The sequence below is a fragment of the Equus przewalskii genome, chromosome 17 (assembly GCF_037783145.1).
Source record: "Equus przewalskii isolate Varuska chromosome 17, EquPr2, whole genome shotgun sequence".
In the NCBI taxonomy this organism is placed as follows: domain Eukaryota; kingdom Metazoa; phylum Chordata; class Mammalia; order Perissodactyla; family Equidae; genus Equus; species Equus przewalskii.
Window position 1 is genome coordinate 33,123,963 of NC_091847.1, and position 22,171 is coordinate 33,146,133.

General features: G+C 35.7%; 2 protein-coding genes across 59 annotated transcripts in view; one reads left to right on the top strand and one right to left on the bottom strand.

Moving 5' to 3' along the window:
* Positions 1-13,454, top strand: part of RIF1 (replication timing regulatory factor 1) — a 63,643-nt gene extending 50,189 nt beyond the window's left edge. For 8 of the 9 annotated variants that reach the window (XM_070579752.1, XM_070579755.1, XM_070579756.1 and 5 more), the window contains exons 31-36: positions 2,050-2,193; positions 2,475-2,552; positions 2,642-2,757; positions 3,380-3,533; positions 5,632-5,740; positions 7,052-13,454. In XM_070579752.1, coding sequence (XP_070435853.1) covers positions 2,050-2,193; positions 2,475-2,552; positions 2,642-2,757; positions 3,380-3,533; positions 5,632-5,740; positions 7,052-7,266 — 816 coding nt within the window. In that variant the 3' untranslated portion in view covers positions 7,267-13,454. The remainder of the gene's footprint in view (positions 1-2,049; positions 2,194-2,474; positions 2,553-2,641; positions 2,758-3,379; positions 3,534-5,631; positions 5,741-7,051) is intronic. The other variant, XM_070579760.1, reaches the window with a different exon arrangement.
* Positions 13,455-15,469: 2,015 nt separating this feature from the next.
* Positions 15,470-22,171, bottom strand: part of NEB (nebulin) — a 213,719-nt gene continuing 207,017 nt past the window's right edge. For 41 of the 50 annotated variants that reach the window (XM_070579747.1, XM_070579744.1, XM_070579711.1 and 38 more), the window contains 6 exons: positions 21,987-22,094; positions 21,697-21,880; positions 21,270-21,362; positions 20,173-20,322; positions 19,765-19,868; positions 15,470-16,269 (listed from right to left, as the gene is read on the bottom strand). In XM_070579747.1, the coding sequence (XP_070435848.1) occupies positions 16,096-16,269; positions 19,765-19,868; positions 20,173-20,322; positions 21,270-21,362; positions 21,697-21,880; positions 21,987-22,094 (813 nt within the window). In that variant the 3' untranslated portion in view covers positions 15,470-16,095. Of the gene's footprint in view, positions 16,270-19,764; positions 19,869-20,172; positions 20,379-21,269; positions 21,363-21,696; positions 21,881-21,986; positions 22,095-22,118; positions 22,168-22,171 lie in introns of those variants that run through there. The other 9 variants (XR_011528351.1, XR_011528350.1, XR_011528349.1 and 6 more) reach the window with 2 other exon arrangements.

A 22,171-nucleotide genomic window follows, 5' to 3' on the forward strand; every position in this document is an offset into this window, starting at 1 on the left:
CTTAGGCTATGCCTTCATCAATTTTTGGATGTGATTTCATTTATAATTATTTTGTCTATATCGCCATCTTCACTAAACTATAATTCCTTTAGTTTGTAAACATTGATTATTGATGTATCTACTTAGCTTCTGTTCCTGTAACGTGCAGTTTGTTGAATGAATAAATCAAAAAAGGAAGAGTTAAATGTGCTTAATAGCTCGACTTGTCCTCTACTTACCAAAGTAGATGTTCTGAAAAAGGTATGATGTGGGCATTCCTCATCTGAATTTTGAAATCGAACCTACCATTTACTGTAGAATACCTGTGTAAATACAGTCATGAGCCACTTAACGACATTTCAGTCAATGACAGACCACATCACATTTTCAGTGGTGGTCCCATGACATTAGTACCATATCGACTAGGTACCTGTGTAGTAGACTATACCATCTAGGTTTGTGTTAGTACACTTTATGATGTTTGCACGATGACAAAATCACCAACACATTTCTCGGAACATACCCGCTTCGTATAGCGAGACATAACTACAGATGTGTATATATAGATATAGTGAAACTGACACTTAATTTTGCTTTTAGCAAGTACATTGTGCACACTTCCCCAGGATATACCAGAAAGTCTTATACTGAGAATACAGAGATTAGTCCTTGGGAAGGCTTAACACCCCTTGAGTGTTTTTTAGTTTTGGTTTGCTTTGAGGCTCTTAATGTTGTTTTGTTTTTGTTTTTGGGTTTTTTTGGTGAGGAACATTGTTGCTGAGCTAACATCTGTGCCAATCCTCCTCCGTTTTGTATGTGGGATGGTGCCACAGCATCTTGATGAGTGGTGTGTAGGTGTGTGCCTGGGATCCAAACCCATGAACCCCAGCCTGTGGACTGCTGAAGTGAAATGCACAAACTTAACCACTATACCACCTGACTGGCCCCTGTTTTTTTTTTTTTAAAGTATCTTAAGTTTAATTAAAAGGCCTTAGAAGTTCTTGAAAAGTTTATGAAGATAGAATGTGTTGGGATTGATGTGTACTTTAGATTGCTGATACGAGTTAACTAGTCATGTTTTCTTTGATAGTAGCTCATATTTAATGTTTATTTAGTCAGTAGTACAACATAGAGTTTTCTGTAGCAGATATGTACAGAATTTGCCCACTCTTGGCAGTCAAGACCAGGAGGCATTTATATACATATTTAATGGTATAAGTGCTCTGTTGTGTATTTATGTCAAATAGTTGAAAGAGTGAACATATTGTAGGAGTTTAGAAGAGGACAAAATGACTTCAAGCTGGGGCTAAGAAAGGCAAAAATTGCCATCTCATTGCTGTGACTTTTGTACTCTCAAATAATTTAGAACAAGATTAGTAAGATATACCAAAGGCCAGTTAGTACTGTTTCTACCTCTTTGCCTTGTTCTTTACAGTCAGTGTAGTAAGTTCATATGGTTAGTTGAATTTGATTATACAATTTTAACTGCTGTGTGCACTTTCATTAAGTTTCTGGTACTGTTCTTGTTTTCACTCTCTTTGTTGCTCTGTTAGGAAACGACAGTTTAAAACATAGATAATTGGAATGACCTGTGATATTGAGTAATATCTGTGAGTGCAGTCACTAGAAAGAACTACAACCGGGGCCAGCCTGGTGGCCGAGTGGTTAAGTTCTCGTGCTCCACTTCGGCAGCCTGGGGTTCACTGGTTTGGATCCTGGGTGCAGACCTACGTATGGCTCATGAAGCCATGCTGTGGAGGCATCCTACATAGAAGAACCAGAATGACCTATAACTAGGATAGACAACTATGTACTTGGGACTTTGAGGAGGAAAAAAAAAAAGAGGAAGATTCGCAGCAGATGTTAGCTCAGGGCCAATCTTCCTCAAAAAAAAAACATAAGCTCTTTTAAGACAAAAAAGAGCTACAACTATGTGGAGTTGGCTTCTGGTGAAATGAGTTAAGCTTCTAAAGCTACATTCTAATTTGGGGCAACCTTATAATGAGAGTATATGGTATAATTTCTTAAAACATTAATTTTGTTAAATAAAAACGTGACCTGTGTTTTCAGGTTCGCCGTGTCTCCTTTGCAGATCCAATATACCAAGCAGGATTGGCAGATGACATTGATAGACGGTGCTCTGTTAGGTCCCATTCTTCAAATACTTGTCTCATAGTAAAAAATGTTAAAACTTCACCTACTGCACAGTTTAAGGTAAGCTATAGGCTTTAAAATAAACACATATGTATGCAAACAGAATTGGCATTACATAATTTGTCTTAAAATTAACTGAGGAACAAATCTTTGGTTTGGATATATTGTTCTTTTGTCTGCTACATGATAAGCAGACATGAAGAGAAGAGGTGGTAAGAGGCAGTAATGATCCATTTTCTGAAAATCTTAAATTACTGCAGTGTAAGTTATGAAAATAAATTTGTAAAATTATAGTTATCTAGGGTTCTGAGTTGTTTTTTTCTCTCCTTTCTTCTATCTAGCATATTACCACTTCAACCAAAGGATTTCTGTCCCCAGGATCACGTAGCCCTAAATATAAGAGCTCAAAGAAGTGTTTAGTAAGAAGTGCTTTAGTTCTTATGCAACTTTATATTCTCATGTTCAGTCAGGTGACCTCTATTTAATGGCTGTTGAAATTTATTCTAAGATTGCAGAAATGGCTAAAGAATCCATGCCATGCCCAACAGAAAGTGTTTACCCAGCTTTGGTGAACTGTTTGGCACCAGTTGACATCATTTTACCTCAGATTACATCAAACATGTGGTAAGTGGTTATTAAGGCTTCTGGCTTATACTTAAAGATGTTACCTGTTTAAAGGAATACTTAAATGATCAAGGTTCGTATATTTAGAATTGATTTACATGCACTTTCACACACATTTTATTTTAGAAATAAATAAAAATTCAGCTGAGAAGATGGGCCAGATAGGGCAATAAGAGAAACATTTATCATAAATAGTAATGGCTAAGATAATTCTGTGCCTAATATTTGCCAGGTGCTGTGCTGAACTCTCTGCGTGTCTTATCTTGTTAATCCTAATGTAAACCTATAAGGAGTATAGTTATTTCTACTTTATAATTTGAAATTTACAAAGGTTAATCCAACTAAGTCACACAGCTAAGAAGTCATAATGTAAGTGAAGGATGAGGCACACATTAGGCTTAGTCTGTTTCCAGCGCTATTCCTTAAGCCAGACATACACATGAGATTTAAATCTGGTTTCATATTAAAGGTATGTGTGCTCGTCCTCAGAGTGGGTTAGGTGGGCCTATATAAATTCAGTTATGACCGAGCTTAAATCAGGAAATTGAGCTGGATAGGCCTTCACAAATAGAATAAATAGAAAACTAATGACTTTTCCCCCTTTCTTTCATCATTGGTTCAGGGCAAGAGGACTGGGACAACTTATTAGAGCCAAGAATATAAAAACAATTGGTGATTTGAGTACTCTTACAGCATCTGAAATAAAAACTCTTCCTATCCGTTCTCCGAAAGTGTCCAATGTAAAAAAGGCTCTCAGAGTCTATCATGAGCAGCAGGTAACAACTTAGACATTAATTATAAATCATGTATAACAGAATGAGTATACAATTAGCCACATAATTACCGAAGTTTGTATTTAATCTCTTCTTACTTAAAAGCCCATTTGATGGTGCTTTTCCTGCTCTCCCGCAGTCAAAAGTGACTTAAAATATCACTTTGTGATTCCACAGGGAAGTTTGCTCATTTATTTTGTACTCTTTTTGTGTGATACACCTGTTTATTTGCATTCTGTTCTCTGACCCCCTTACCTCTTATTTCCACCAAATTGATTGGTTCCATGGGTGCTTTTCCTAAAACATAGATGTTCAAATCTAAACATTTACAAAAATCTTACAGATTTGTAGTTAACGTGTTTTGATCTTGATATCCAACACAGTTGTGACTAATTCTTTTACTTGCTCTTCCTATCATCTTTTTGCACATAAACACTTTGGATTGTGGTCATTTTTCAAGATTCTGATAAAAGCCAAGATTATTCCCTCCTATAAAAATATATTTGGAAAATTTTATGTTTTGTTTCAGAAGGATTCAGACTCTCCTGAAACCCATTCAGAGACCCTTTATGTATCCATTGAGATTATGCATAATTCTGAATAAATGAAAAATAGGATGTGTTAAGGGTGAAAACCAATATTCTATACTAGAATTTGAGACTAGAGTTTGCTAACTACTGAAGACTTCTGCTATACTCTTGAAAGTCCTTGATTTAGTATTAATTTATTTATGATCTTTAAAAACATTTGTTAACCAGTTAAAAAAAACTGTATTAGTAATTTTCAGTCTCATATATCAAGAGTTTAGTTTCTGAAGTATTTTCAGTGGTCCATGGGCCCTGGGAATTGTCTCTGAAAATTACGTGTGTGTGTGTGTATGTATGTATATGTATGTATGTATATATATATATATATATATATGTTTTTTTAATTGAGTTCATAATAGTTTACATCATTTTGAAATTCCAGTTGTACATTATTTCTTGTCTGTCACCACATAAGTGCTCCCCTTCACCCCCTGTACCTATCCCCCACCCCCCTTTCCCTTGTAACCACTGAACTGTTCTCTCTGTCCATAAGTTTGTTCATATTCCACATGAGTCAAATCACACATAGATGTTTTTAAACTGCTTTATTGAGATACATCCACATACCATAAAATTCACCCACCCAAAGTGCACAATTAAGTGGTTTTGGTATATTCATGAAGTTATACAACCATCACCATGATCTAATTTTAGAACATTTTTCATCACCCCAGAAAGAAACCCTGTACCCATTAGCAGTCACTCCTCATTTTCACCCCCCTGGGCAACCACTAATCTTTTTCTTTATAGATTTGCATATTGTGGACATTTCATAAAAGTGCAGTCGTATAACTTGTGGTCTTTTGTGGCTGGCTTCTTTCACTTAGCATAATATTTTCAAAGTTTACATGTATCAATACTTCATTCCTTTTCATGACTAAATAATACCCCATTGTATGAAGATACAACATTCATGTTATTCATTCGTCGTTGGTGAATATTTGGGTTGTTTCCAACTTTTGCTATTATAAATAATGCTGTTATGTACATTCATATACAGTTTTTTTTGTGGGTAGGTGAACATTTTTATTTCTGTTGGGTATATACGTGGGAGTCAAATTGCTGGGTCATATGGTAACTGGTAACATTCTGAAATTAGTGTTTTCTCAATCAGTAATCAGTAACCCTTGGGAACAGCTATGAAAATTGTATTCTTTTAAAAAGAAGTCTATATTTAAGCTTGAAAATCTACCTGAGATTTTCTTTTCCCATGTTGATAAACTTGGGAAATATAATGTAATTTTCTTGGCTACCATGGCTTTATTTCTTGAAAGTCCATCAGGAAATATCAATTCCTAACCATCTCTTTGAGAAGACCCTTTGTAATGCTATTTTTTGTGTTGTTAGTAGAACACAGTTTCTTAGCAATATTAGCTAAGCTAATAATCATGTGATGGGCTATAGAACATATCATGTCAGATTCTTTTCCAGCGTTAGTACTGTTAGTCCTATTAAAAGTAACTGTCAATTTGTTGGTTTTGTTTTGTTTTTACTGGCCTGAATGTATAATCAAGGTGAAGTCTCGTGGACTAGAAGAGATTCCAGTTTTTGATATTTCTGAGAAAACAGTAAATGGAATAGAAAATAAATCTCTCTCTTCTGATGAAGACAGACTTGCCTCAGGTATATTTTAGCAAAATGAGACAATTTTATTTACAAAATCAACTGACTTTCTTGAAGAAATAATTTGTTATGGTTTTACAGATCTTTCTCGACTTACAGTGAGGTTACATCCTGATAAACCCATCATAAGTTGAAAATATTGTTAAGTCAAGAATGCATTTAATGGCCTGGCCTTGTGGCTTAGTGGTTAAGTTCAGTACACTCTTCTTCAGCGGCCTGGGTTTGGATCCCGTGTGCAGACCTACATCACTCATCAGCTATGCTGTGGTGGCGACCCACATATAAAATAGAGAAAGGTTGACACAGATGTTAGCTCAAGGCTAATTGTCCTCAGCAGAAAAAAAAAATAAAAGCATTTAATACACCTACTGAACGTCATGGCTTAGCTTAGTCTTCCTTAAATGTGCTCTGAACACTTAGATTAGCCTACAGTTGGGCAAAATCATCTAACACAATGCCTATTTTATAAAAAAAAAAGGGTTGAATATCTCATGTAGTTTATTGAATACTGTACTGAAAGTGAAAAACAGAATGGGTGTATGGGTACAGAATGGGTGTAAGTGTATCGGCTGTCTACCCTCATGATTGCATGGCTGACTGGGAGTTGTGGCCTGCTGCCACTGCTCAGCATCACCAGAGAGTATAGTACCGCCGCATATCGCTAGCCCAGGAAAAAGAATCAAAATTCAAAGTACAGTTTCTACTGAGTGCATATCACTTTCGCACCATCATAAAGTCAGAAAATCGTAAGTATTTTTTTCATGCTAGTTGCTGAGTCTATAAAAAAATAACTGATTTAAGTATATTTCATTGCCTTTCTCTCGTTGTCAACTTCTACTCCATCAAGCTCTCAAATAAGGATAAAACTAAACATTGTGTTCCGGTTACACTGTTAATAAAAATGAAGTAGTGTGACTATTTATTTATTTATTTATTTTGCCAAGGAAGATTGTCCCTGAGCTAATGTCTGTGCCAGTCTTCCTCTATTATGTATATAGGATGCCACCACAGCATGGCTTGATGAGCATTGTGTGGGTCCATGCCCGGGATCTGAACCCCGGGCCACCAAAGCAGAGTCCATGAACTTAACCACTGTGCCACCCTGCCAGCCCCTGGAAATTTCTTTTATAGCCTAAAATAAGCTCTGGTCGATTTTTCTGTCACCTTGTTCTCTTGAGGAGCAGGGATACCTCAACTTGTACTATCACCTTGAAATTCAGGGACATAAACTTTTTATTAACCTAAAAGGAGATATTTATACAGCTTAAGTTTTATCTGGAATAGATTTAATTCTGCTTTTTTCTCTTTTAGATTTAATTAATCCTGTTGCTTTAGAAACTCCGCTATCTAAAAATCTCGTGGCACAGATTAGTGCACTTGCTCTTCAACTGAATTCAGAAGATCTCCATAATTATTCAGGAAGTCAGCTATTTGAAATGCATGAGAAACTTGGTAGCATGGCAAACTCTATAATAAAAAATCTGCAGTCACGTTGGAGGTCGCCAGCCCAGGAAAATTCTGTCTAGTATTTTAAGAGGAAATTGAAGTGTTTTTAACGTCACTGAATTTGTTGATTCATCAAATAAGTCCTGAAATATAGCACAATTTCAGAGTGAATGTTTGCAAAGTTGATAACATTTCAAATCTTGAAGGGCAATGACTTAATATGTAAGTTCAGTTTTGTAAGTTTATTACGTGAGATCATTTCTTTCCACATAATGTATTTTCTTGGCTGCTATGTGTGCTTTCCCTCCAAATTTAAATATCTTACTGAAATGTAAAAGCAGAAAATAGAAACAAAAGCATACTTTTTATTTTACACTTAAACTCATGCATATTCTAATGAAACATTTTATGTAAAATATATCTTATTTTTAAATAAGTAAAATTGAAAATTTTTATTTGAATTTTTTGCTGAACTGATACAGGTGTTTATACTTGATTTCTTTTTTTTAATCTATTTTTGTTTTGCCCAAGGTTTAAGAAACTTGTTCTCAGTAAGACACCTCAAATGAGATGCAAAAGAGTTGTAACATTTTTCACAGATGTCAGCTTTGTTTGGACAACTTTCAAGAAAAATACCAAAAGTTTCAACTTTTGAGGTTAAAATATTAAAGCAGAATTTACTAAGATTCCATTCATTTATTTGCATTAGCAAATATTTGTGCAGCAGCATTTGCCTGTGAAAATTAACTCTTATGAGACATATAGTATTCATTTTGAAATGCACGACTATTTGTACATTATGTATAGATTACAGTGGTTTTAATTTATAAATTTCAGCCTTCATTAATTGCATGAATTTTTCTGCAGCTTCTTGTGAATACATTTGTTTTGTTTATAGAAGCATATTTTGTATATATTAAGTACTGAATATCAGTATGGACAGTACAAGTGCTTTGTGGGCTTGCTGCAGATGTTTGTAGAGTTCTGTATCTAAAGATAAAACAACAAATAGTTTTGTACTTAGTTAATAGTCTTAGTTAAATCACAACTTTATTTTCTAAAGTAACCAAATTGAGTAAAGTTATAGAAATGAGAAAGTGTTAAAACTTTGCTACTCATACCCACATCTTTTTTTCCCGCTTTTGGTTTGGAAGAGGGTATCAGCCACTAGACAGTGTGCCTCATGACATTCTTTTCAATGGAGCGTTAGTTTGAGTATTTTAATTACCACTTGGACTATAAGAAACATAGAGTTTATCTGTTCTTTCACCTACGCCTAAAGCAAACTTGGAAGAAATTTGAAACTGTTCTTTGGGAATATGTTTGTTTTGCCTAGTTTTAAAAAACAGAGTGTATATAATTAAAATATTTGTAAATTTTACCAACTAGTATTAGTGCCTGGCTTCCCATATTTGTTTTGTCTTTCTAACAGTGATAATATCTCATTTGTTCTTTGCGTAGAATGAGTGAGTGATCTTCTCAGTTTCACACTTTAATAAGAACTAACCCTTACTTGTAAAGGTGCACATTTCTTCAGCAAATTCTAGAAAGTTTCATCCTGTGTTTCGTTTGCTCCCATGTTGAGAAGGGGACCGCCAGCCAGCCACAATAAAAGTTGGTGTCTTTTTCATAATCATAAATCCATCATCATTACAAATATTTTAGGTTCTAAGTTTGATATTCATATACTGAGGATAGTTTTAAAGAAATTCTGGGACTGCTGAACTGAGGATTGTAGCTTGAAGAAATTAATGAAAAATAGGAATTTTTTTTAACAATTGTAATTGTGGTTTAAATTGTCTCTCATTTATTTCCCAAATTATGCTGATGGTAAAGAAACACAAATTTTTAGTGAACAAGTATAGGAAGGGGTTGTGTGTTTGAAGGAGTCAAAATTAACTCATTTCATGACTACGTATTTTAATGCTTCTGTGAACTAAACTTGCTGGTGAAATGAAGTTCTTGGGAAGGTGAACAGTGTAGCAGAAAATGATGAAAATGATTACTATTTACTCAAATCACTGAATTTGAGGTGAGCACAGATACTTTAAAACATTGTGGCTCAACAAGGATATATTTTAAAATATTATTTGAGGGCAAAAGCCAGTTTGCTAAGTCTTCATTCTTGATAATAGTTACAAGTGTATATTTGAGGTACCTTATTTTCAGTATTCTTGCCTTAAAGTTTTCTACAGTTTTCCCTGAATGATTCCTGAATAGCAGAAAGCATTAATATTCCTTGATCAGCTCTAGTGTGTTCTTTCAGTATTAAAGTGATAATAGTTTTTTCAAATATTTTCTAATGATTAATAAAACAAATGGAAAATATTAGTAAGAATACTCAAATGTGAGTTCTTATTTTATTCGTTTATAAAAATCTAGTTGCATGCAGAAGCATAGTATAATTTTTCGTGTTCCAAAATGGATTTCGTAGTGGATTTCAATTTTCAGTATTTCAATGAGCCCATTAATAAAGATGCTCCACTATTTGAACAAGTTTGAAAGCCAGTGTTGAATGGTCTGGAGCTTGTGCTTTAATTCCATGTAGTGCAGGAGGAGTCAGGGTAAACAGTAATGCTATTGGGCAATACAGTCAAAAAGGAGATGTAAATCTGAATATTAAAAGCATGATAGTTCCTGACATTCCCCATGGATTCCTTTTTTTCTGTACAGTTTGAAAGTAGTCAGAGATTCTCTTATATGTTTAAGAATCATCAAAATGTCAAGAAAGTTGGATTATATCTTACCTAAAAGTGACAGGGCAAGTAACAAAATTTAGGAAAAATGGGAGGGTTAAGTGTAAAATATACAAGTAGAGGTTTTTTAAAAAAAGATAAAGGAATGAGAATAATTAAATGTAAGTGCTGTTTAAAAAGCTTGGTTAGTGGAAATTTGACAACATGAATTAAAAGGGGTCCAATTGTCTCTTAATGCCATTCCTTCCAACTTTGACTTAATAATCCAGTAAGAAAGACCTATCTTCCATCTCATACCTTTCATGATTGATTTTCAGGGAGATAATCTGTCAGGCTGGGAGGCTATAAAGTAGCAATTGTTGACATTAGGCTAAGCTTCGGTGAGAGGAGAGAGCTCTTTGCTCCTTAGCACAAACCGTGTCCATTTTATCCCTAAGCCATTAGAGAGGTCTTGTACTTTGTATACAAACATTAGAGTGAAGTTCTGACTTTTAACACAATGCTCAAACTTGTGTGGATGTGTGAAAATGCAGATTCTGATTCAGTAGGTCTGCCATGTATGGGGCCTGATAGTTCTAAAAACTCCCACGTGATCCATACAAATGCTCATGTCTGAACTACACTTGTGGTAGGCAGGCCCAACTGGCTTCAAGCTGTAAATTAGGTTTTGATGACCCAAGCAAGTTTAAGTCTTTAGAATTATTCCCACAAAAGATAAAAGGTGGTCAGTCTTTAAGTAACCTCTTCAAATTTATGAATTGGGGATGCAAACTGGTCTTGAAGGCTTCAAATTAAAGTTCAATTGTTGAAAGAATTTTACCTCTTTTAAATATGGAAGATTTATGTTTTTAAATAGGCGGTTAAGTGTTTTGTGTTATGAAGAACCCTATTAAGCAGTTTGGACAATGAGAGTCTTTTCTCATGAGAATATGTGGATTATGTTCTGATTTTTTTATTAATATAAAAGTAAGTTCTAAAATATTAGAGATATACTGAGTCTCTAAATGATTCTTGCCTTCTAAGTTATGGGACTTTGTTATTTTATAAATAAACATTGAAAACAGACTATTCCTCAGATTAATTTGCTAGTAGGTAGTACTGTAAGTCGTACCTGACAGATGTGCCTTGTCATTTTACTGAAGACTTCTGGTGACTTTGCTGTTATGTTACATGGTTGAAAATTTCTATTTCATTATAAAATGGAATTTGAAAGACAGTTGAATAATTTGATTTTCTAAAAGTGAGTTTTCTTGGCATTCTGTTACGACGTTATATTTCCCTCACATATTTAAATACTCTTTGTAAGAACTGCCCTCATCCAAAGCACTTAAGAAAATGTAGCCAGAAGTTAAGTAATGGGTTTTTTTAATTGATTTATCAAAATTTATTGATTTGTTGATCTGTAAAGGAAATCTGGGCTTTCCGGTTTCTAATGGCTCAATTAATGATATGACTGTTATATACCAGGCTTTGTATATTGCTTTTTGAAAATAGCCATTAAAATCTGAGTCATTTGGACTTGAAGATCTGTAGATATTTGAGTAATAGTCTAACAGAATCATGAGTGTTAACTCAGTTCTTGAAATAGAATCTTAAATTTTATAATGTAGTCTTAACCATTTTTTCCTTTATATACAAAGCCTTTCACCAAAGAACAATTAAAACCAAACATGGAGTGCCAAGCTGTAAATTTTGATTCCCCTGAAATATACCATTAGAATAAAAGATAATCTCTCCCCTTACCTGAGAGTATAAAATTGAAAGCAGTGTTTTAAATTGATGTCACATGAAAGAGAAAACCTACATAGCTCTTAACCTCTCCTTCCAGCAGAGGAAACATCTTAATGCCACAGTGTACAGATTTATAATTGTGGATAAAACTAAGTTTATTAGCACACTTATATGCAGGTAGAGATTGATGTACTGATAAAAGATAAAATTAGAAAGGAAAAAACCGACTGAGCTGAATTATTAATAGAGTGGTTAGGCCATGTAGTATAGGGACAAACATCCCTATGTACTTGGAAATAGCTGGCAGCCAGTGGAATCCGAGTTATTCTATACATACCAGTACCATAATTAATGTTCATAAATACCTTGTGTAATTATTAAAAATATATGTTATTTAATACTCTGCCCCCCAAAAAGCTGTAAGTTAAGAAATAATTTCCAACAAAAGGCAGCATTATTTCTTAAATGGATAAATTACATGTAACTAGGAAGTTCACCTTCAAAAGTGTCAGGGAGCTGAAAATGGAATATGGTATAGTAGTTATTTTGATACTTAATTAAATAACAAGTGTCTAAAGAATTATTTTTATAGAATGAGAATTTTCTAATAGAAAAATGGAATTAAGGACAGAATCAGTTTTGAATATAGAAACTGAGAGATGGTAGTCTTACCCAGTAAGTTTTTAATAGAGCAGGGGTTGACAAACTACTGCCTGCCACCTGTTTTTAATATATCCTATGAACTAAAAATGTTTTTTACATTTTCTAAATGATTGAAAAAAGTCAATAATATTTTGTGACACATGAAAATATAGAAATTAAAATTTCACTGTCCATAAATTAAGTTTGAAACAGTCATACTTATTCACATATTATCTTTGGCTGCTGTCCTGCCACCACAGCAGGGTTGAGTAGTCTGACAGACTGTTTGGCCTGTAGCACCTGACGTGTCTACCGTCTGGCCCTTTATGTCCCTTTTGGAAGTGATAGTTTTGTTCATACCTGGCATGTAGTCAATTTGGTTATTTGCTTATAGCTGGTAAAATGGCGATCTTGCTTCCTTAATCTCTTAATTTCTATTGCTGTTATTTAGATTTTACTTCATAAAGTGGGCTCCCCTGATTACATTTATATCTTACGATTGCTCAAATAGACGTGTACTAGGAGATCCTAGTACTTTGTAGGTAAACTTTTTTCTCCTACTTAAATTCTTAAAATGTAGTTAAGTGTTTGCCATGGATATTAAGGGACCATGAAGCATGAGAGAAAGGCATTTGGCACTAATTGGTTGTCACACCTGTGAAGTAAGTCAGGGGATCTGGGAGTTTGCTTTCTGTGTTGGTGAGTAATCGATTGCTTTCCATCTATCTTAACACTACCTCCAGTGGATAGACTTGATTAATATGCACTTAGAGCAGGACTGAGAGAAGCCAAATCAGTCATTTATTAGCCCTATAATATTTTTGTTCTCATCATTTGATGTACTCTGAGAGCTTAGTTTTACATTCAGAAAGTATTTATATTTGATAAATGATTTAAGTTGAAACTTCACAGAAGCATCTGTTCATTCCTCAGCTACACTTGTAGATGGGAAATTAGGGTGCAGCCAGTTTTATTTGTGTAATGCTTGTACAATGTTTGAAGCAGGTAGACCTATACGAAAAGTGTATTTTCGGGTTCATTATGACAAGGTTGAGGTAGGGAGAATTTATGTCTGATCCACAGTAAAACTTTTCATGATCTATTGAGAGTTGACTGTTACCACTTGCCAATTGAAACTGGATATTGAAACATTTTTAAAGAGATGCACTTTAATCTGAAATAAAACTATAAAAATTAAACAATTCTGGTCCTTGTTTTTGTTTGGTTTTGGGTTTTTGACTTTTTTGTTTTCGTGAGACCTGAAATGAGTAAGAATAGCATAATCCAAATGCCTGCATAAAGTGAGCATTGTATCTGTCCACAAACACGGGAACCATTTTTCTTCTTGTCTCCTTTTATGGCCTGTTTTTAACCATAGAGGCTCCTGTTTAATTCCTAGTTTCATGGGTTCTACACAGTTCTAAACCCGTTCTGCTTTTAAATAAGAAAAACAAAATAGACTTAGTGATGTTGAAAGATACTGTATTAGTTTACTATGGCTGCTGTAACAAACCAGTGGCTTCAACCAAAGAAATTTACTGTCTCACAGTTCTGGAGACTAGAAGACTGAGATAAGGTGTCAACAGGGTTGGTTCCTTCTAAGGGCTGTGTGGAGGACTGTTCCGTGCCTCTCCCCTAGCCTCTGGTAATTTTTGGATTCCCTGGCCATGTGAAGGCAGCACCCCAATTATCTGCCTTCATCTTAACATGATGTTCTCTGGGTCTATGTGTCCCTTTGTCCAAATTTCCCTCTTTTATAAACACCAGTTCTGTTGGATTAGGGCCCACACTAATTACCTCATCTTAACTAACAACTTCTGCAATGACCCAGTTGACAAAGTCACATTCAGAGGCACTGGGGTTTAGGACTTCAACATAAAAATTTGAGGGGGAAATGAAAAATCGTAACATACATTTCAAAAGTAGCATCGGGTGGTACTATGAGCACTGGTGATCAAGAGAACCGGGTTTGAGTGTAACCTAGAGACGTTTGTCTCTTGTACAACCTCTTGAAATTAGCATGAATAGTTACTGAGGTTCTTTGCAGCTTTACGTCCTGTGACTGTGTGGTAGTGGAGATATATACAAGGGACTTACAAAAATGACCCATGCACATGGCTAGAAAGTTGGATGAACAGCAAAATTTGAAAACTAGATATTCCGTGTTTTAAGGTGTGTCAACTGTGATAAATATTTTAAGAAATGTGATTACTAGGATTCATTTTAAGGTAATGGGAGGAGGGCATTGGTGCGCTAGAGATGGAACAAAATTAACCGTGAGTTGATAACTTTTGAGGCTAGGAGGTGAGTGTAGCAGGATTCTCTACTTTTGTATTCTGTTGAAAATGTTCCAAGCTCCAAAAGAAAGCCTAGAATTAAGAGAGAAATGTGTCTATTCTTCTTTATAATAGCAACTGTATAGTGTGCTTTGGCAGCCTTATAAAGTGAACAGGAAATCTGAAAATGGAAACGTTTATTGTAACTGAGACATATACTTTGGGTGTTCCCAAAACTTGGGGGGGGGGGGGGAATATCTCTAGTGCACGGTGGGATTGTTGCCCAGCTTAACCTGGATTTTTAACCCATTGTAAGCGAAGATGGAAAACCTGGGAGGGGAAGAGTGACTCTCCCACCATGAGGATGCTTAGGCATTGTCTGCCTTTTTCTTGCGACGGTAAGTTTCATAAGAACACCAGCTGTCTCTTGTTCATCACTCGAACCCCAGCATCTTCACAGTGCCTCGCATTCAGGTGTAGTCAACTGATCATCTGCAAGTGTGCACTCTTCACTAGTGTGCTCACTGTGAGTCTCAGAGAGAGACACATTAAGAAGCTTGAGGACAGCAGTATTACTACAGCTCTAAAGTAACATGGACAGATCTTCTGCTTTTTAGAAAGGATACTCTGTTAATTTAAGCATTAAGCCATTAAACGGTTGGCATCCCACCTTTGCCACATACTGCCAGCCCACTGGATGCAGATGAGAAAGATCCCCTGAGGTTAGGATTGTATCCCACAGATTGTTTCTATTTATAAATAAGACAAGTACGGATAGAGTTCTGAGAAAGTCTGCTTGTGCCACTTTCAACAGTACATTTTTTTTTAGTTTAATTTTTTTTAGCGACGTCTGGTGTGAGGGATTTGCCTTATTGAAATTTTTTATTTGTAGATCTTAAAACTATTAAAAATGAATAATGCTCATTCCATCAGTGATGTTTGTTGCAGAATTAATAGATTTTATTAGTTACTAACGTCACCAATTTATATTGACTATCAGCTTTATAACTTCAGAACTGGATTAGAAATAAAAGCATCAGCATTCAGTAAGCAAGGAAAAGGTGAATGTCACTGCCATTTTGCTTTAATGTGTTTAATAACATGTTCAGAATCCTTGTTTTAGAAAAGAAATAATGTTAAACATTTCATAATGGAGAAAGACTCTGGGTTGATGCAGCAATAATAGAACATTGAAGAAACTTTTAAAATCTCTCTTCTGAAATTAAACATTTTAAAACCCACAGGAAAATTTGATAATGGCAATTTAAAACATAAGGAACCTATGGGTTTAATGTTGTCTCTTAAGTTTTATGTGCAAGTCCAAAAAATAATGAGAAAGTAAATCCAGTTTAGTAATTGGACAGATCGGTGATACTAACATTTGTTTTACTGGAGTTATTGGGTTCACGTAGAAACAAATTAAGGGATGGTAGAACCATACATCATACTGACACAGAAAAACCATTAGGCAGCTTGAGAACTTGGATAATAGTGGAGAGTTTAAACAGAAATACTGACTGCAGGAGTTGTAGGTCCTGCAGAGACGTGTGATGCTTTGACATGCCTAAATGGCTTCGACATAGTTGGCTGGGAGCATGCCGGTCCTGCCAGTCCTCTGCACGGTGCCATACATCCAACCTTCATCAATAGCTTGAACATTCACGATAGCATCTCCATCTTTGAAAGACACCTCATCTGCATCAGCAGCCATATAGTCATACATGGCACGGAAGATTTTCTATTAGTGAGGAGGGAAAAAAATTTATTAGATTTGCAACAATTAACCCTCACCCTTAATTTCAAGGTCTCTTATGACTTAACTCCGCAAATTTAAGTTGCACAAAAGAGAATGTGCAACCACCACCAGGAAAGTGAAAAGACAACTCACAAAACAGGAGAAAACATTTGCAAAGCATATATTTGATAAGGTATTACTATGCAGAATATATTTTTAAAACTCCGACAATTTAATACCAAAAAAAGGGTTGGGGGAGGAGGCAAAGGATCTGAAGTCTCCAAAGGAGATATACAAATAGCCAATAAGCATATAAAAAGATGCTCAAAATCATTAGTCATCAGGGAAATGCGAATTAAAACCACAGTGAAATACCACTTCACACACCAGAAAGATGATCATCAAAAAGAAAGACGGTAACAGGTGTTGGAGAGGATGTGGAGAAACTGGAACCTTCATAAACTGCTGGTAGGAATGTAAAATGGTGCAGCCACTTTGGAAAACAGTTTTGGAAGTTCCTCCCAAATTAAATATAGAGTTACCATATGACCCAGCAATTCCATTCCCAGGTATATACCGAAGAGAAATGAAAACATATATCCATGTAATGGAACTTGTACACCCATATTCATGGCAGCATTATTCATAACCGTCAAAAAGTAGAAACAACCCAAATGCCCACCAACTGATGAATGAATAGAGAAAAGGCGGTATTTCCATACAGTGGAATAATATTTGATAATAAAAATGAATGAAGTACCGATACATGATACAACATGGAGGAACCTCAAAACATTAAGTAAAAGAAGCCAGTCACAAAAAGACCATGAATTGTGTGATTTCATTTACATGAAATTTCCCAAATAGACAAATCTATAGAGACAGAAAGTACATTAGTGGATGCCCAGGATTGGATGGAGAGGGGAGAGCAGGCTCAGGATGGGGAGTGACTGCTGATGGGTACAAGGATATTTTTTAGGGTATGAAAATGTTCTAAAATTAGAGTATGGTGATGGTTGAACAACTATGTAAATGAACTAAAAATCATTGGAATTGCACACTTCAAATGATGAACTTAATACTATGTTAATTATATATTCATAAAACTGTGTGTGAAAAAATGTGTTTATTTATATATGGACTTTCTTTTTTTCCATTTTGAGGAGGTCAGTCTTGTGTTTTGGAGAAGAATTTGAAAAACCACAGCAATGTTGCCTGTCATCTCTCACTTTCAGAGTTTGAGAGTATACCAGTATTAAAAGTTTCTAAAATCTATCTTCCACAATGTTAACAAAAAAATTGTAACATAGAGGGAAGGGAAAATGGGGAGTTACAATCAGTGGACATGAACTTTCAGTTAAGCAAGATGAATAAGTTCTAGAGATCTGTTGTTCAACCTTGAACCTACAGTGAACAATAAAGTAGTGTACATTTAAAAATGTGATAAGGGGGTAGATCTCATGTTCACGGTAATCATCACAATACAATAGAATTTTTAAAAATTGTAACAACTTGAAGATATAAATAAAAATTGAAGGTACTCAAATTTTCTTGATAGGAGCAGCCACTGGTTAGTAATTTGGTATGTAACCTACATATTTTTTGTTGCATTCTGAAATAGATACACATACATTCATATCCAAGGGTAGGTTTTCCCTTCCCCTTGAGTAAATGGAACAATACTATAAATAATACTCTGACTTGTTCTTTCCATTTAATATAACTTGTAGGTCTTTCCATCTAAATATAGATGTATCTCATTCTTTTTACTGCTGTAGAGAATTTCATGTTTTAATTATACCACAGATTACTTAGCCATTTCCATTTTTCTGGACATTCAATTGTCACGATTTTTTCTTACACTAACCCCCTAATGTTTGTCTTTGGGCAAATATTTCAGAAGAAAGAGCTTTTAAAGGTGAAAGTATTAGGTCAAATGGTATGTGCATATTAATTTTTTAAAAAGTTCGTTACTATAATGTTTTAATATGATACTCTATTATTGTTTTAATTTGCATATTCCTGGTTTATACTCAAGAACATTTTTTTTGTTGGCCATTTTTACTTCTTTTCCTGTATGAATTGTCTATTCATACGCTTTCAGTTCTTTCTTATTTCGAGGGGAAGGGGAATAATTTGTCAAAGAATTTTGGAGAGCTTTATGCTTTTTAGATCTTAACTTTTTTGTTATGTATGCAGCAAATATTTTCTCACAATTTGACTTGTTTCTTTTTGTTTAAAAAAATTAAATTATTATGGTCGAATCTGTCAGTCTTTTCGTGTATATTTCCCGATTTTGGAACTTGCTAAGGAAGGCTTTCCCCATCCCCAATGTTATAAAAGTACTCTCTATTTTTCTGTAGTTTTTTACAATTTTGCTTTTTTTCCCCCTGCTGATTTGTAATTCTTTTAGGGTCCATTTCTACACTTCATCTTTTTCTAATCTATTCCTATGCTAAATCCATATTTAATTATAATAGCTTTACATGTGTTTTGCTCTGATATGGTTAAGTCCTTTTCTGTTGTCATTTTCAAAATTTACTTGGTTATTCCTGCATCTTTACTCTTTCAAATAAATTTTAGGATTAACATACAAAATTTTTTAATAGACTGTTGGGATTTTGATTGGAATTGCCTTGAATTTCTGGATTTATTTTAGGAGAAATGTAAACTTTACAAGATTCCCTTCCTGAAATATAATGGGTCTGAATAGTTATTTAGATGTTCATTTATGTCCTTGAGTAAAGCTAGTTTTCTTCATACAAACATTGTTCATTTCAATCCTAAAGAATTATGTTTTTGTGATGTTATGAATGAGATTCAGGGTTTTAAACTAAGAGTTTTAAAGTAGTCTGGTGAATTGCAAACATGGTTTGACTTCTCTCTTTAATATATATTAATAGGGGAGATCTAAGATATGACATGTTTATATGTGACGTGCATACATATGAATCTCCTTTTTTTTTTTTAAAGATTTTATTTTTTTCCTTTTTCTCCCCAAAGCCCCCCGGTACATAGTTGTATATTCTTCGTTGTGGGTCCTTCTAGTTGTGGCATGTGGGACGACGCCTCAGCGTGGTTTAAGAAGCAGTGCCATGTCCGCGCCCAGGATTCGAACCAACGAAACACTGGGCCGCCTGCAGCGAGTGCGCGAACTTAACCACTCGGCCACGGGGCCAGCCCTCATATAAATATTCTTAAAGAATGATTCCAAACAGCAAATGTTTTAGTTTAAGACAGTGGGTGGGACCAAAGAGCCCAAATTGATAATTTGCTTTAGTTTTTCTGTTTTTTTAAATCGTTGAATAATGATTTTTAATTATTTGAGTTGCGTAATGAAGGTTTTCTGATATTACCGTTAACATGAGATATGTAGTAAAGGAGCATTACATAAAACAGAAGCTTTCATTAAAAAAAGAAAGCAGAATACCTATATAATCGTTTTTGCACATATCAGAAAATAAGAATGATTTGAGCACATTTTTATTATTTACTTACTCCAGCAGTAGATGGATGAGACGGGATAGAGGATACTGTTGTCTGTTGGGTGGCAACTGAAGATGATCGTTGTTGGAGCTCTACGGTTTTTGCATGTTTGTAAGCTGAAAGGAAGGAAAAAAATAGTTGAAAACAAGACAATGTGGCTAGGCATCATTTAATCTGTGTTTAGCAGCTGAGCAGTGCTGTCTCTTTCCCTAATTTAAAAACAATGATTTCCAAGAAAGGAGGAAGAAAAATGAAACACCTAACTTCCTGGACCTCTCCACAATTCTAGATTCTAGTCTTTTCTCATTAGAAGAAATGATCCAGATTTTTTTTTTTTTTTTTTACTCAAAGCATCTCTTATAGTAACCGCCAGTGAGCTGGCCAGCCATGGCAGTCATGGTCAGCGCCATTCACTTGTACCTGCTGAGGTTGCAGAGAAGATGCCTCCATCGCTGTAGGTGGAGAGGCGGTGGTCGGCAGCTTCTGAATGCTCAGACTTCTCCTCGCCACCACTGATGCTCAGCGCGCTGGCAGATCGCGACTGCTCCCGGCTCCGGCGCTGAGCTTGGACTGGAGGAGAGGAGATTGCAGAGGGAGCAGAGGTGAAACTTCTGTAGCAGTAATGCCTATCAGTAATGGAATCTCAGTTGGTTTTTGTTTGTTTATTTGTTCCCAAGCACGGTTTTAAGTAGATTTCCATGGATTACACTCTCAAAACTCTTGGGATATGGTACCATCTTCATTTTCCAGATGAAAGTTTAAGTAAATTACCAAAGGTCAGGTGACACATGATACAGTCAGGTTTCAAATCCTGGAGTCCATCCTTGACCACTCCTTCGCTCCACCCTGCCCATTTTCCCAGCTTACCAAAGTGAATATATTGTTATATTCACATTCAAGCTCCACCTTCAACCTTGCCAGAAAGTTCTCCCTAACTTCCAAATTAATTTAGATGCCTTTTCTTGGTGTTTCCACAATCTGTGTGAGGACCTTTAATATTGCACGTGTCAGGGTGTAACCACTGATTTACTCGTCTCTCTTCATCAGGAGTCTAGAGTGTAAGTCCTTTGAGGACAAGTACTATGTATTGTTTTATAACATGAAAAGAAGGCATAAAGGCATGCTGCCTGTTTTGTTGAATGACATCTTCCTTGCCATAAGAGAGTTCAGAAAGTTGCTCAAGGTCAAATCCATTCTCTGCCCTTTGCCTACGTATTTTTTTTTTTCCCACTATTTCTCCAACAGAAAGATGTATTACCGTTTTTTCTTTAGGAATAAAAATGATAATAACAGGGCCTGAAGGAGTCTTACACTGCAGCAATGAAACAATCTTTCCCTAACTTGAACTTGTCTAGAAAATGAGTTTGGCCCACTAGGTAAGGAGGTGTTTTTATGCTAATGGGCAACTCAGGAAATTGAAAACCCTGGAGGTCAGGAACCTCAGAGACTGAAAGTCATTGACTCCAGCCCACTAAATGATGATGTTTATGTCAAAAGCCTTTTTTGGCATAACATACCATTAATCATGTGTAAGCTTCGGGATTGAATGTTGTCTTCTGCTGGATCATAGTCAAACACTGAGCCAGGATTAGTACGCCAGACACGTAAACCTGAGAGTGAGATTAAGGATCAGAACAGATGTTCTCGGACTCTTTCAATAACTTGGAAACCAAGGCATAAACGTAACCACAGGAGGATTGAATAACACTATTTCAGCTTAGGTTCTAGTCATGTCTTCTCAGAGGAGATTAAGCATAAGGTAGAAGAGATGTCAGCTTTGCGAACTGTGAAATAGCAGAGGTTCTTTCACACCTAATGAATACACAGATTGAGGTCCTTTATCCTTTGCCTTGCCGTAGATAATGTCACTTTTGTTCTTCTACTTCCCTTTAAGTTGATTCCCCTCCCCCCCCCCAACGCCCCCCGCCCGGAGGGCTCAATTACCTGTAACAGTTTCCTGATCCTGGTCGTTCCGTTTCTGTTCCATTTCTACCACTTTTCTCTGAATACCTCGGTAGCTAATGTCACTGAAGTCCTGTGTGTTCTTCTTTACTCGCTCAGTGATAGGGTCTGTCACCACCGGTGTAAAGCAACCCTTGTGTTTCTCAAAGTCTTCATGATATTTCACCTGAAATTTCATGAGTTCACTTTGTGAAAATACAATAGTGTGACCATGTCTCCTTTCACGTGTTCCAACAGCCCGGCCAGCCAGTCCTGAAGCACTCGGGACTCACCGTCGAGATGTGGCGCTGGGTCTCCCTCACCCTTCTCATCTCTGGAGTGTCCAAGACATAGGCAGCTTTGCCTTGTATTTGTTTCCGGAAGCTATCAGAATAAAGAACCTGATGGAGGAGAGACATGAATCAGCACAGATCACGGTACTGTCCTAATTCTGAAGCTATCAGAATAAAGAACCTGA